At 45.0% G+C, this 16,248-nt stretch overlaps 1 protein-coding gene across 1 annotated transcript in view; it reads left to right on the forward strand.

The window, feature by feature from the left end:
- The window catches only part of TMCC3 (transmembrane and coiled-coil domain family 3), a 329,048-nt gene extending 315,464 nt beyond the window's left edge, over positions 1 to 13,584 (forward strand). The window contains exon 4 of the mRNA XM_040491209.1: positions 12,817 to 13,584. Coding sequence (XP_040347143.1) covers positions 12,817 to 13,071 — 255 coding nt within the window. The 3' untranslated portion in view covers positions 13,072 to 13,584. The remainder of the gene's footprint in view (positions 1 to 12,816) is intronic.
- The last annotated feature ends 2,664 nt before the right edge of the window (positions 13,585 to 16,248 follow it).

A 16,248-nucleotide genomic window follows, 5' to 3' on the forward strand; every position in this document is an offset into this window, starting at 1 on the left:
GTGGGGGCATGGTGTGTGCTTTGCTTGGTGTGTTAAGGAGGTGGCATGAGGGAGGGGGTCTTTTTTTCTGGAAACAGATGCTTTCCAGCTGCTTCAACCTTCTGCACCTGTAACCAGCCGAGAGATGATTAAAGACCGAAACAGGTGGTATATTCGGGAATCCTGAAAAAGAGTCAAAAAAATGTCACTCTCTGCAACAGAGATTTCTAAAAGCCAACATCAAACAGATGAGGGTTATCACGGTTTGGGCACTTCCCCAGAATCTCGAGATTCTTCAAGGAATAGGGTAGCGTCTCAAGTCATCAAGAGTTAAGAGCGTATCCTAAAACCCCGTCTGGGAAGCACCACTTTAAAAATAACCAATAAAAGATGCAGCTTCCAAGAATACTGCTAAACACATAATGGCATGATAAAGTATTTAAAAAGTTAACTAAAAGGTGGCAGTCTCGGGGCGCCTGGGTGGCGCAGTCGCTTGTTCTTGGGGCTGGCAGTTCAGGCAAAACGTTGAAAAAACAAAATTTAAAAAAAGGTGGCAGTCTCTCACACGTACATATGAATGCGTGTTTTATCCGAAGGCAAATGACATATAGGGGAAAATATTTGTGACTTACATCACAGTCAAGATGAATTTTTCTAATATGTCGGGGTTCCTATTGAGCGATTGTTTTTTCAAAGACCAACCACCTAGTAGAAAAATGGGCGGTTCCTGAGAAAGGAAATCCACGCGCCTCTTAGATGGAGACATGGTGAACCTTATTCACAGTAAGAAGATGCAAAATGAGATTGCACTGCAATATCACTTTTCAACTCTCTGGTTGGCAAAGATAAAAGAAAGTTTGGTGAGGCTGCAGGGAATAAGCTCCCTCATAGATTGTTGGCAGGGGTGTAGATGCATGTGCTCTGTGCTGTGTGACAGGTGCTATGTAAATGTCTGTCGAGAGAAGCTTGATAGTATCTATCCAAACTACAAGTGCCATACCCTTTGACTCAGCAGTTTGACTCCTAAGAATTTACCCTCTGGATGTGATCGCATGTGTGCAGTGTGTCATATATTGCATTATTTGCAACACTCTGCCGAAACACAAAAGACGAGAGGCAGCCTACATATCCATCTGTGGGGAACCAGATAAATGACTGTACATCGGAATAGTCCATCCATCGGAATATTCCTCAGCCTTAGAAAAAAATGAGGATGCTTTATTCGAACTGATCTGAAATGATCTTCAAGATACACAGAGTGGAAAAAGCAAGACGTAGTAGAAATATAAAGTCCTCTACTATTACTGTTTTCCGAAGGATGGGTGGGGAGGAATATGGCTCTGTATGTGTACTTGTTTGGATCAACATAAAATATCTGTAAAGGTATACCAGAAAGTCACACAGCACTTCCTCCAGAGAGGAGCTCCGGGCACCTGGAGGGTGAGGATGTGAGAGCCCCATGCGTTCCTGGAACGGAATGGAGCCACAGGGTCCATGACTGACTCTGTAGATGCTAGTGGAGGGCTGGCTGCAGGACACACACTGTGGCAGTTGCCGGGGGTGCAGGAGTTCGTAAAATGGACAGAAAGAGGAAGGAAGGAAGGAAGGAAGGAAGGAAGGAAGGAAGGAAGGAAGGAAAGGAAGGAAGGAAGGAGAACTCAGGTACTTTGAAGAATATTAAAAATGGCATGTGGAGGGGCGCCTGGGTGGCTCAATCGGTTGAGTGTCTGACTCTTGATTTCAGCTCAGGTCATGATCTCAGGCTCGTGGGATCAAGCACTGTGTCAGGCTTCATTCTGAGTGTGGAGCCTGCTTGGGATTCTCTCTCTCTCTCTCTCTCTCTCTCTCTCTCTCTCTCTCTCTCCCTCCCTCCATCTCTTCCTCTGTGTCTCTCCCCCACTCATGCTCGTGCTCTTTCTCTCTCTCTCTCTCTCTCTCTCTCTCTCACATCAAAAAATAAACCAAAAAAGGAACGTGGAGAGAGTAAGCAGGGATGGCAGATATATTATTGTAGACAGGGTAGCATCAGAGAAGGTGTCATGTCATCTACGGACCTGGGGTAGGAGCATCCGGGGGACAAGTGCCAAGGCCCGACAAGGGGTGTTTTGAGGACTAGTAGGGAGGCCAGTGTGACTGGAGCAGAGAGAGAGAAGAGGACCGTGACAGGCGGCTGAAAATTGTCCCCACATCAACCACTCTCCAGGAGCAGCACAGCCTGCCTGGCCTGCGGGGGGTGGTGCCCACGCTTCCGGGATTCCTGAGGGAGACGCGTCCCCTTTCTGAGCTGCAGACACTTGATCGGAACAGCTGTAGAACTGGGGCAGGTCAATGGGCCGGTACATTCCACATTCTGGGCTGCGATCTTTTAAGTCAATACTTATTATGACTTTTGTCTCTGAAATCGACCAAAGCAGCCCTCTGACAATTCCAGAGCCACAACCCAATTCCCCACAGCACATACAGTCCTCCGTCCTCCTAGAGTGCCTGTGTGCTTTGGAAGGAAATGGATGCAAACGCCTATTATAATATCGGCTCTTCCCCTGCCCGTGCACTCCGTGGACGGAACAGCCTTCTCCACTCCTCTTCCGAAAGGTGACCGGGCCCCAGCGGGAGCATTTTCTCTGTAGGACATGTGCTCTGTAAATTCTCTGGTCACACTGGGGCCTTGCTCTTTAAGACAACAAATCCCCAGAGGGAGAGGCTTACAGCTTGCCTAATTGGACAGTTGGCCGCATCCAGAGAGAAGTGTTTGCAGAGCGCATTGAAAGCTAGCTCAGGGACCCACGTGTTTGTTCAGCATCCGCATGGCAAACAGCAAGAGCCTTCCTTGAATGCGGGGGTCAGAAAGGGATTTCCCTCAAATCTGAGCATGCCTCTGGGGTGATGGCTCACTCAAAAGGCTGTAGTGGAGGAAAGGGTGTTCTGGAATATTGGTGCTGGGCCTTCCTCTCCTCTAAGATGGACACAAAGAATCTTTCTGCATTTTGCTTTCTTGCAGCAGAGCCCGCCCTGGATTACTGACGGGGTCCTGGGCCTATTTCAAGGTCCAAGTGTCTGGAACCAGAGCCCGAAGGCCAGCTGTGGGGAGCAGGGGGTGGGAGAAGGGGGAGAGGCCCACTAGCTGTGCAGAAAACGAAGACCCATGGCTTTTATGCACATGATTAGTGATGAGGAGCTAGTTGCCTGGCAACAGCAGCCCCTTCCCCCTCCACGCGTACCCCTCAGGCTGCGTGTAATGTTTGGTGACATTTTTCTTTTCATAGCAGAGACAGGGAGTAGCCCCCTTCATTAGCTGAAGATGCCCACCCCCTCTCCCCTCCCCCCCCCCCCCCCGCCACAACCGGCTTATTGATCAGGCTCCTATTTAGAAATCATTCCCCCAAAGCACTTAATTATTAATTGCACATTAATAATTTCTGTACCAAGATAACTCTACAGATAGCTGTTCATGGAAGCGAAGAGCTTAGATCAAGACCTGACACACGGAAATGCTGCAGAAAAATTAGCTGCTCAAATAATTAACATTCTGTCTTTCTTCTAGGAGGTTCGAGGAGTAAGACCTACGCTGGGCAGATTTTACTCTTTTCAGAGTCTTGCTGTTTTCTCTCAGACTCTCAGAATACTATAGTCAGAAGGGTCCTTCCAGAATCCCCTGCCCAGCTGCCTCCTTTTACAGACGGGGAAACTGAGGCCCAACAAGATGAAGTGACTTACTTCGTCCAAGTCACAAAACTCATGATGCCGCGGAGACCGAACCCAGACCTCCTGGCCCTCGGTCTCTTTTCCACTACACCCCCGGCCTTCACAATGTAGTGGGACGTCAAAGTCTCACCAGGACGCCATCAGAAATGCAGGTCTGTGATTCCCACCCTCCTTCCCTGCCCGGCACTAGTGAGAATCGGCATCTTCAGCGGCCCCCCTGACCACGCAGCGGGGGCGGCTGGAACGTGCCCAGCAAAGCACTGCGGACTCGCTACCCTTCACAAGTAAATGGTGCGACTATCAGGGCGAGTCATCATTTCCTTTTGTAAGATGGGAAGTTCACGGCTGACAAAGGTCAATTTCTGGTCCAAGAGCGGGGCTTGAAAGCCACAGCCCTCTTCCCACACAATCATCACCTGGTTCTCCTGTGCAACAGACGCCAGACTGTGGGGCCTCCTCCCCTCGTCTTACACTCAAGGAAACCAAACCTCAGAACGGGTCAGGGGCCTGCCCAGGGCTCTACCTCCTGGCTACAGGCGTCACCCCGGTCCCCGGGGAGGTCCGGGAGCGATCACAGCTCTCCTTCCCTTTCCCCCACGGAGGTTTATCCTCACCAACCTGCTGAGAAACGCTTTTTAACACATAAGAAGATTGGTGTGCTAAATTACTTTCAAATACACAGGACAGAAACAACATCTGAGCCTTTGGGTTGATTATCTACACAGAACAGACTGAGGGGGGTTAGGGGCTGGAAAAGACCGGGTGTGGGGATGACAGGCCTTCTCTGTTCCCGTCCTGTGAGGAAAAAAATAACAAAGGCGACTCTCAGTTGCTGGTGCCCAAGTGTGTGAGTGAGCACTAGGGGGCAGAGTTAGCCCAGGAATGGGAGAGCCAATGCTACTTGCCTTTGGTTTTAAGCGTGGTTTGAAAAGAGGGAGCTTGCAGCTGTGAAGGGTCATTGCCTTTAGTACGGCCTTAGTCAATAGGTTTCTAATTGGGCTATTAATCAGGAAATAAATGTAAAATAAGAAGCCCAGAGGGTGGGTTGAGACTGGATGCAATGTGAATAATGAACATCCCACGAATGAGTTCTTTTCAAGGGTCAATAGTCTCCTAATCTTTGTTCTTCTTCAATGTGAATTGACTCCTGACCACTGCTTGGCAATTTGTCATAAAGCAGTAGGTCTAAGTATTAAGAAACATCAAATAATACCTTAAGAGTTTTCTAGTACGTGGTCTCTGCAATTGGAAAACATAAATAATAATTTTCTTTGGGCAAATTAATGTGACTGCACACACGTACCAACCCACAGATGCCCCTCCTCGCACCCGTTCCCAGCCTGTGTCACCACCTGCGTGGAACCGTCCCCACAGAAGTGAAAGGGCAACAGCAAAGCACCAGATCCCCTGAGTGGGACTTACCCCCGATAATGCATGACTCAACCGTCTGCCAGGCAGCGGCATTTGGACGTATTCGGATTTAGCGGTGGCTCAAGATTTCCTGATTTAGAACATCAGTAACTACCATATGACTATAGTTAATAATACCGTATTGCATATTTGAAAGTTGCTCACGGTAAATTTTTTTTTAATTTTTTTTAATGTTTGTTTATTTTTGAGACAGAGAGAGACAGAGCATGAACGGGGGAGGGTCAGAGAGGGAGACACAGAATCTGAAGCAGGCTCCAGGCTCTGAGCTGTCAGCACAGAGCGCGACGCAGGGCTCGAACTCACGGATCGTGAGATCATGACCTGAGCCGCAGTCGGAGGCTTAACTGACTGAGCCACCCAGGTGCCCCCTCACGGTAAATGTTAAAAGTCCTCATCGTGAGGAAAAAAAACTATAACTATGTATGGTGACAGACGTTATTGTGGTGACCCTTTGGCAGTATGTACAAATACCTAATCATTAAGTTGTACGCCTGAAACTAATACCAAGTTCTATGTCAATTACCCCTCAATTAAAACAACAGAAACAAAAGCCAAAATGAAACAACGACCATAAATGAGAACTCATTAGATGCCAGGCACTGGGCTTTGCTCGCATGATCTCATTTCAGCGATACAAACTGTAAGATCGATACTGTTATTCTTCTTATTTTACAGCTGAGGAAATGGAAACTAAGTTCAGTAAATTGTCCAAGATTGCCCAGCAAGGAGGTAGTTCATGCAGGACTCAGCCTGAGATCTGTCTGACAGCAAAGCCCAGGTTCTCAGCTCTTGTCTTTCTGGAAGCCTGAGCAGTCCTATCCTGATGGGGAAAACCTGGGTCCAATACCCTGAAAGTACCTTCTAATCTGAGGATGGTGCTGATTTGGTGGGGGTCTTAGGAAAGTGACTGCACGTCTCTGTTGAATCTTAGGATCTTGTAACGAGCTACTTAACAACTCAAGTCGTCAAAATAAGTGTAATAAAGTAAATGTTAGGAGACGTTTAAGGCATCAAGAGCCCAGATGGATGTACAGAGTCCAGGGCTGTGCCACTCTGAGATCTGCAGGAACCTGGGGCTGGGGTCAGAAGGAAGTTGATGGGATGAAAATGTAACAGGATGGTGTGAGGTGAGTGGGATTAGCCTCTCAAGCTCCTGGTTAAGAATATGGATGGGTCCTTCTGCTCACAGGCCCCAGAGTCAGGGGGCTGTAGATGTGCAGGAAGATGGCCACATGTTGGACAGAGAGGTGCGCCTTGGAGAAATGCTGCACAAGGCTGTCAGCTGGGGGGCAAGCAGGAGGAGGAAGATGGCTTTCTCAAGGGACTGCGAGAAGCTGCCTGCCACTGAGTGCAGGGGCGGCCCTGGGGCCTCTTGGTCAGTGCGAGCGATCCCAAAAGGGCAGATTCAACTTTGCCTTTTCTTCCTTTTTTCCCAGGGCCAGAGGGGTAAGCTGGAAGGAGAGGAATGGGAGACAGTAGGCCATGTCCTCGCTCCCTTCCCCACCCCCAGTTCCCCTAAAGCCTGTAGCTCAGCCTGCATTAGAGGCAAGGAGGAAGGCTTGGAATCAAATAGAAGATTGAAATTTTAAATTGAACAGAGCTGAATCTTAATAACTGAGGAGAAATCATTTTGATAACTAAAATGATGAAAAGTTATAGGATCAGACTGATACACACACACACACACACACACACACACACACACACACACATATATATGGCAAATGGAGCCTGCTTACTCAGTGGGAAAGGGAGGTTTCACAGAGCATAACTGATAGATTTTTGGGGGGGGGGAATCTATTTCATGTTTATCCCCCCAGAGAATTGGCAATCTTCACTAAACCTGTTACTCAGAGGAAAATCAATAAATATTATATATTCTGCCACAGGTGAAAGACTGCAGCCCTCCCTTTCACACAGTGCAGTTACATCTTGAGCATGTAGTGGTCACAGGGCTCTCTGGGAGCATTCTGGGTACCTCCGATAATGGTGGAAAAAGCCAAGCATTTCTCTTCTGATCAGGATTGTAATTATAGCTCTTCCGTTCTCACAACAAGTGCTAGGTTAGGACAAACTCATCTTCTTAAGTGCCCTCCCTCTGCTCAAAGGTTTCTGGTCTCTGAGAGGTCTGGATCGATCCCCCCGTGACTCTCTCCTGAACTTTCAGAGCTCATTTTGAATCCTGGGCTTCTGAAGGATGATGCGGGATGAACTTCATTTGCAGACAAAATGGCGATACTCACCCAACTCTGAGTTCCTTCCACCCTTTGCCTGTATAGACTTGGGCAATGCAAGAAACCATGAGGGACACATCAGTGGAGCAAAGGCAAGAACCCAGAACCAGATCCAAGGACTGCATCACAATCCACTCTGTGATAAAAGGTGATATCATCAATCCATGGGAAAAGGAAAGACTATTCCATTACCAGTGCTTGGATGATTGGTTAACTACATGTGGAAAAACAACCATTTAAATTCTTACTTCATGTGCAACAATTTCCAATGGATTAAAGACTTAAAGATAATAAATGAAAGAACAAAAATGTAGAAGAAAACGTAAGTGAGTATTTATCAGACCTTGGATCTGGGGAATAACTTTTAAAGCATGACAACAATAAAGAAATCACATAGGAAAAAAATAATGACTTTGAATATATAAAAAGTTTAAATGCATACCAAGAAACAATACAAATAAAAAGGCATGGCGGTCACGTGACCCAGTAATCCCTGTTGCACCAAGTGACAGCAAGCCAGCAGCCAATATGTGAGTGAGACCATCATCCTAGGTCATGTGGTCCCTAACCGTGCCACCAGCTGATGGCAGATACATGAATGAGCCCAGCAGAGATCAGCCCGGCCTGGCCCGGGTCATCAGATACATCCTGCTGACTCACAGATTTGTAAGCAATAGTAAAAGTTTTTTTTTGTTTGTTTAGAACACTAAGTTTTAAGGCAATTTGTTATGCAGAACTAGATAAATGATACAAAAGGGAAATGATAAGTTGGAACAGATACATGTAACAAATATGAAAGATAAAGATTAAAATCTTTAGTATGTAACGCGGTCTTATAAATCAACAAGAAAAACAACATCGGCCTTAGAGAAATAGATACAGGACAGGAGCAGACAAGTCATTAAGGAGGAAAGAGAAATGGCTACGAAACTAATACCCAAAATACTAAACCTCACAAAAGTGAAAGAAGTGTAATCCAAACATTAAACCACACATACATTTTTTTACTTGCTAAATTAACAACAATGTAAAGATAGTCAATAATGATGGGTGTGGTAGTGTGAGGGGCACTGTCATACCTGAGGATGGAAGTCGAATTGACAAACCATTTCTGGAAAGCACTTTAGCAAGATTTAGGAAAAGCTTTTGGGGCAGATGCCGTTGGTTGGTGTGGGATACTGCATTATTGTTTCCAATTCCTCATCACGGTTCTTTGCATGATTTTGTAGTCCCTTCTCCTAGAAGCAAAGTATATTTTCTTGCATATTGATGTTGTGATTGGCCTTGTGGCTGTTTTTGGCCAAAGGAATGTTAACAAATGTGTGCTGCAAACAGAGGTCTAAGCATCCTCCACTTTCAAGTTTGTGCTCTTGCATTTCTGCAAGAAATGCAGCTTCTTGGGTATACCCGCCCCACAGCCGCTGGGTATACCCGCCCCTCAGCCGCTGGGTATACTCGCCCCTCAGCCTGGGCCCCGGAGTGAACACGTGGATTTGGGGAAGATGAACTCGTGGTGGCAGAATAGTGTTAGAACTTGCCAAATCGCCATATAAAAGCAGACAGAACAATTAAATAGCAAAACCGAAATCCACAGACATTTCCAACAAAACCAGGTGAGAAAGTATCCCCGTGAACTCCGAACCAAGCAGCTGAGGATAAGTCATTGAAAAGCACAAGACCTGCATGGTATCAGCATCTGTGCAAGAGGAAGCAGAAGAAAGCAGCAGGGCATCTAACAAACTGGAGAACAAAATCCCCCTAAAATATCCAAGAGGTATTCCCTGGAAGGCTCAGCAGGCTAATTTTAGAACAACAGCTGAAACTGTTTGCCTACTTCAGTTAGCACGTGAGTGCAGGGGGCCGCAGGAAGGTCTGAAAGTCTGGAGCAGTCTAACCCCTGTGAGCTCTGGAAACTCACCAGGTGGGGCTCCCTTCCTTGCGGATACTGCTGGGAACAGAAAAGGCACTGTAGAGATGAAGGAAAGAAGGTCCGGGTAAAAGAGGAAGAGGGGAACATGACATGAAGATCTTACAAATCTTGCACTATGTGAAAAACAACAGAATAGGTAACTTTATGCAGTCAGAAAACTTATCCTGAACAAAGCTTCCTTCTAAAAGTTCATACTTAATTCATACAAACATGAGCAACAGAAATGTATTGAGACCAAATCTCATGCCAAGTTATCATAAGAAAAATGAGAATAATATCCTTCCAGATAATGAAAGCAGGCCGAAAGACTTGCTTAAAAAAATGAGAAAGAGGGGTGCCTCGGTGGCTTAATCAGTTAAGCATTGGACTTCGGCCCAGCTCATGATCTCACAGTTTATGAGTTTAAGACCTGCATTGGGCTCTGTGTTGACAGCACAGAGCCTGCTTGGGATTCTCTCTCTCCTTCTCTCTCTGCCCCTCCCCCCACTCTCTCGGCCTCTCTTTATGTCTCTTAAAAATAAGTAAACATTAGGGGCACCTGGGTGGTTCAGTCGGTTAAGCGTCCGACTTCGGCTCAGCTCATGGTCTCACGACTCGTGGGTTTGAGCCCCATGTCGGGCTCTGTGCTGACAGCTCAGAGCCTGGACCCTGCCTCAGATACTGTATGTCCCTCTGTCTGTCTGCCCCTCCCCAGCTTGTGCTCTCTCTCTCTCTCAAAAATAAATAAATTAATTAAAAAAAACATTATACAAATGAGAAAGAAAAAGGAAAAATGAAATTTAACTATTTCAAAACGAGCTAAAAGGCACTAAGAAATGTCACGAAGAAAATGATATAAAACATGAAAGAAAAAATGAATGAGAAATAGAGAAACTCAGAACTGAAGGGACAGAGATCAAGAAGAATACAGAAATAAAATAAATGGAGGAATCCAGTGAATAAATACACAGATAATGCCTTAAGAGGAACAAAAAGTGAAAAGAAGGGAAATTAAAAAAAAAAAAACAAAAAACTAGGAGATAAAGATTTGAAAAACAACACTACTGAATGAATACAGGACAAGAAGATCTAAAATACGGTGAGAAGTCCCTACATAAGGACACAGAGGCAAGAGACTTGAACAAATACTCTCTGCTCTAATTCGAGAAAAGTTTTCTGAAATAAAATAGATTTGCAAGTACTTACTAAAAGAGCCCACTATGCATCTGAAAATATTGAAGTGGATGGCCAACACTAAGACATATACTAGTGAAATTTCTGGACATTACAAAAAAGAAAAATCTCTTTAGGCATCTAGGCCAAAAGAACACGTGGCTTATAAAGGAAGGAAGATTGTCAGCAGACTTTTTGATGCTATACTTTGCCAGAAAAAAAAAATGGAATAGCATATTTGGATACTTAAGAAAATGTGACATTCAGGTATAAGGGCACAGACAAGCTATTAGGAACATGCAGGAACTTAGGGAATATTATTCCTATGAGTACTTCCTGAGGAATCTATCAGAGAAAAAGCTTTAGGCAACCAAAGTGACTAGAGAGAGTTTTGTTTTGTTTTTTGGGTTTTTTTTGGTCTTTTTTTTTTTTTAATGTTTATTCATTTTTGAAGGGAGGGGGAGGGGCAGAGAGAGAGGGATACTCAGAATCCGAAACAGGCTCCAGGCTCTGAGCTGTCAGCACAGGGCCTGATGCAGGGCTCAAACCTACAAACCTTGAGATCATGACCTGACCCGAAGTCGGATGCTTAACTCACTGAGCCACCCAGGTGGCTTCCCCGCTCCTTTTTTAAAGTAGGCTCCATACCCAATATGGGGCTTGAACTCACAACCCTGAGACCAAGGGTCATATGGTCCACTGACTCAGCCAGCCAGGCACCCTTTAAGAGTTTGGTAGAAGGAATTGAACTGGCAAAGTTCTATTTCTTAACCTGGGTGGTAGTTACAGGGGTGTTTGTCTTATAAGAATTCACTAAGGTATACATTTGTTTTGCATTGTTTTCTTTATTTGTATTTTATTTTACACTAAAAGGTAAAAACAAAAACAAACAAAATGACCACACATGCAACCAACCCATAGGTAAGTCTAGCCAAACCCAGCCTAATTCAGCCAGTCTTTAATTGTTCCAAGATGTGAACAAGAAAAAAAAATGCTTCTTGTTTTCTAACTCTTAAGGTTGGGGCGATTGGTCACACACCCACTATTGTGAGTTTTGCTCTCCAATACAGTTGACTGTTCAGCAGCTATAACAAACGTCTTATTTCATGATTGAATCTGGAAGGGGCCAGATCCTTGTTTTCCTAGATTCCCTAACAGTTAATGATGGCTATGTGACACACATTGGAGATAACCCGTAAGGAATTCTGCTAGGAGGTTTGCAGGAAAGATTTTCTTTCCTAATTAGAGATGGTGGTTTACGAGGAGTCTCTCTCCCTGTTGTGGCTTCATACACCTCTGCTTTCCTGAACTTTGCTTGTGTGACAACAGAAAACTTGGAGCCATCTTGCCGTCAGAAGCAGCAAGCACATAGATAAAGAGTCAATATTCTGAGGGTGTTGGAGCAAAAAAAAAAATGAGTCTGATTTCTTGACTACTTCATTGAGTCTCCCTACCTTCTTTCAGACTTCTTGGTTATACAAGTAATAAACATCTCAGTTGTTAGTTAGCTTTTGTGTTACTTGAGGCTATTATTTTTTAACTTAGCTTTAAAAATGTTTATTGTCTTTAGCCCCATATTCCTGTATCCATCAACTTAGATTAAGAAAGGATTCCAAGATGTAGTAAAAAAAAAAAAAAAAAAAAAATGACCAAAGTATTATCTATAGAGAGGCAAAATAGAAAACAATCTAAAAGTTCAATATAAAAGAATGATTAAAGTTCAGTATAAAAAGAATGTATCATCAATAAGATGATGCATTATGCATATGTTAACATTCATTTTTTGGGAGATTAAGAATATGGAAAATGGCCATACATAATAATAAATTAATATTTAAAACTATATGGGTGCAGTGCCTGGGTGGCTCAGTCAGTTGAACATCTGACTCTGGATTTCAGCTCGGATCATGATCTCATGGTTTGTGAGATTGAGCCCTATATTGGGCTCTGCGCTGACAGCACAGAGCCTGCATGGGATTCTGTCTCTTTCTCGCTGCCCCTTCCCTGCTTGTGCTCTTTCTCGCTCTCAAAATAAGTAAATAAACCTTTTTTTTTAATGTAAAAAAAACCTGTATGGGGGAGGGGGTCCCTGGCTGGCTCAGTCAGGAGAGCATGCAACTCTCATGGTCGTGAGTTCAAACCCCACATCGGACCTGGAGTTTACTTAGAAAATAATAATAATAATAATAAAACTCTGTGGGTGATGCCAGACAAAATGGCAGAGTAAAGATGTCCCAAATCCTCTCTTTCATAAAAACAATGAGAAAACTGGCAAAATTGTCAGAACCAGCCAGAGAATGTTAATTCAAGAAAAATGATTGGACTGCAATAAAAACAGTGAGCTTTGTGGCATTTTAATTTGCCCTATTCTCATCTTGCTCTTCCCAGTTCTTCGGTAGCCTTGAAAATGAACACCCCACTGTCATGTTGAAAACCAGCAGCCTGGTAGCCACCGGAGGGAGCAGAAGAGGATTGGAGCTCCTTAAAAGACCCATGCCCAGAGAAATGTTGTTATTTGACCTGTCTGGTGGTTCCCCGGAAGACTCCCCTCACAAGACTGTGTCGTTATTTGACTTGACACAGAGGCCTCCCAGTGCGGACAGCCTTTCTCCAGGGGCACTTGTCAAGACCAATCAGAGATGACGCTTAACGTTGATGGGTGCCTTAGTTGGTGGATAACACTGGGCAAACAAATAGGCTAACCAAAAAGCTGAAAAGGAAAATCTGGAGAATGAGATGCCCAGATGCGTAGGCGCCCATAAGGGACTTTGAAAAGCTTCAAATATTTCTGGGAGTCTATTCGTGCATGTGGCTGTACATATGACCAGGGCTGTGTGCGTGCTCAGGGAGACATCGAAAGGCCTAAGTTCTCACATCTGCTTAACCTGAAGGCTCTGTGCAAGCAGGATGTGAAAGCTGAGGCAGAGTTGTAAATTGCCCTTCCACTGTCTGAATGTTGAAAGCATTCCCTCAATATGCACACAGAGGCCCTCAGCAAAAACTGGATGATGTATTGGTTCCGGGCGTTTAAAGAACTTGACCACTAAGCTAAATAGACACTGCCGTGACCACACCCAACAAAATAGATGGACTTTACAGAATGAGATCAGAAAGTCACCAAACAGTGGGGTGCCTGGGTGGCTCAGTCGGTTGGGCGTCTGACGTCGGCTCAGGTCATGATCTCAGAGCTTATGAGTTCGAGCCCCATGTCGGGCTCTGTGCTGACAGCTCAGAGCCTGAAGCCTGCTTCAGATCCTGTGTTTCCCACTCTCTCTGCCCCTCCCCACTCACTCTCTGTCTCTCAAAAGTAAATAAACATTAAAAAAAAAATTAAAAAAAAAAAAGAATGAAACTCACCAAACAGCAGCAATCAGAAGCAATGACACCAGCAAAACCTGGGGTTTCCGGAGCTATCTCCTTATATCATTTTAGATGTTCGGTTTGGGACACACAAGGAGAAATATGCCAAAAAACAAACCTAAGAAAATATGGCACTCTTAGGTATATAACTCAAGAGAAATAAAAACATGTCCACATAAAAACTTGTTTGTGAGTGTTTGTAGCGACATTGTTTATATTAGCCAACAAAGTGGAACAACCCAGATTTTCATCAGCGGGTGAATGGAGAGTTGGAAGGCGTCTGTCCTCACAATGGAATACTACCCAGCCATGAAAAGGAATGAGGCACTGAGACGTGCTGCAGCATGGAGGAACCCGGGAAACATCCTAAGGGAAAGAAGCCAGACACAAAAGGCCACATATTGTGTGATTACATTTACAGAAAATGGCCCCAATGGGCAAACCCATAAAGACAGAATGTCGATTAGTGATTTCCGGGGATCCGAGGGGAGGGAGAATGGGGGGTGATTGTGGATAGATATGGGGCTTTCTTCAAGTTGATGAAAATGTTCTGGAATTAGATGGTGGTTCTGGTTGCACAACTTTGTGAATACACTAAAGACCACAGAATTGTGCCCCTGAAAAGGGTGGATTTTGTGGTACGTGGATTATATCTCAATGATTCAAATAACCTGTGTGGCCGGTAGGGTCCCGATTTTGTTTAAAATACTGCATTTGATACGAATCTTGTGTGACTTCTGAAAATCTCCCGACTGCCTTCTTTCTCTTTGTTGGTCGGTGCACGATGCTAAGTGGCCTCTTCACTTCCAGACTCTGTTGAAATGTCACACCATGAGACGTGGGATCTGGTTTCACATGCAACCACTAAGGGGCCGCTTTGATGTAAGTTGGAAGATATGGAAAGTTAGTCCCACATGGTGAAGCCTGATCCATAGGACTTAGGAGACAGAAAGGAGTGAGGCAGTCATTCCCCGTGTTTCTCCATTCCTTGGACTACTTTGACATGCAAACCTTTGCAAACCTCCCGGAGTCCCTCACGCCATGTGAACACATCTGCCCAGCAGCGTGCTTGGACTCTATCGTGACTTGTCATGAAGTGGTGGCCAGCAGGATAGTGCCTCACAGGGAATTACTTTACATCTCTCTTGCCTCACGTTCCCTTTTCTATCCACCCTGCAACCCTGAACTTGGACTTTCCAAATACAGCATCAACACTTCAGTACTTGTTTCTGCTTCGCGGAGCACCCAGGCTAAGAAAAATGCATAAAACACATACGTTAAAAACCTCGAATGAAACTTTTTTTTTCTTAAAGTTGATTTATTTAACTAATCTTTACACCCCATGTGAGGCTCAAACTCACTACCCTGAAGTCAAGAGCGAGTTGCTTGCTCCTCTGACGGAGCCAGCCAGGCGCTCCTTGAGTGAAACTTTCTAATATCAGTAGCAGGAACTGTGTGAGGGGCTTTCGTTTTCTTTGCTTTCTGGTGTGATCCAAATGTTCGATAACGAACATGTTTTTCACAACTAGAAAAACAAAATGAAAACAAAACCCACAAAGCAACTGGGTCTGGCACACCTCCTCTAAGAGAACCCTTTTTACTTATCTGGAAATGAACCATCTAAATAATCTCTTAGTTGCCATCTCTTGGCACTTGCTGAGCGTAGGTAAAACTCATTTACTCATCTGACAGATACATTTTGAGAGCCTACTATATGTCAGGCACTGTTCTAGGAAACTGCAATCTGTCAGGCAACATCCTTATTCCTAGAGAGCTTATATTCTAATGGGGACGGTCAGACCATAGCTGAGCAAATTAAAAAAAAAAAAAAAAAAAAAGTAGGGGCGACTGGGTGGCGCAGTCGGTTGAGCGTCCGACTTCAGCCAGGTCACGATCTCGCCGTCCGTGAGTTCGAGCCCCGCGTCGGGCTCTGAGCTGATGGCTCAGAGCCTGGAGCCTGTTTCCGATTCTGTGTCTCCCTCTCTCTCTGCCCCTCGCCCGTTCATGCTCTGTCTCTCTCTGTCCCAAAAATAAATAAACGTTGAAAAAAAAAATTTAAAAAAAAAAGTGTCAGTTTTGATAAGTGCTTCAAAAATAAAGCTGAGTAGGGGGATTGTGAACAATGCAGGTGGGATGGGGTGACGCTTTGGTGAGGGACCGCTGCGCCTGAGGTGACATCTGCGCCGGGAACTGGATGAAGTAAAGGAGACAACCACGTGGACTTCTGAGAGGGGAGTATCCTTGGCAGAAAGAACAGCAAACGCAAGGGTCCCAGTGCTGGGCAGGGCATGGCGTGTTTGAGTGGGAGTGTCTGTGTCTTGACTGAGAAACCGGAAGGAGGTCAGTTTGTCGGGAGCAGAGAGGGGTAGCCGGGGAGGTCAGACGTGCAGCAGGGACCCAAGGACGTAGAGCCTTGTAGACTTTGGTCCTTACCTTACTTTGGATCTGACGGTGAATGAG

This window comes from Herpailurus yagouaroundi, unplaced genomic scaffold (genome assembly GCF_014898765.1).
Source record: "Herpailurus yagouaroundi ecotype Mexico unplaced genomic scaffold, PumYag 182, whole genome shotgun sequence".
NCBI classification, from domain to species: Eukaryota; Metazoa; Chordata; class Mammalia; order Carnivora; family Felidae; genus Herpailurus; species Herpailurus yagouaroundi.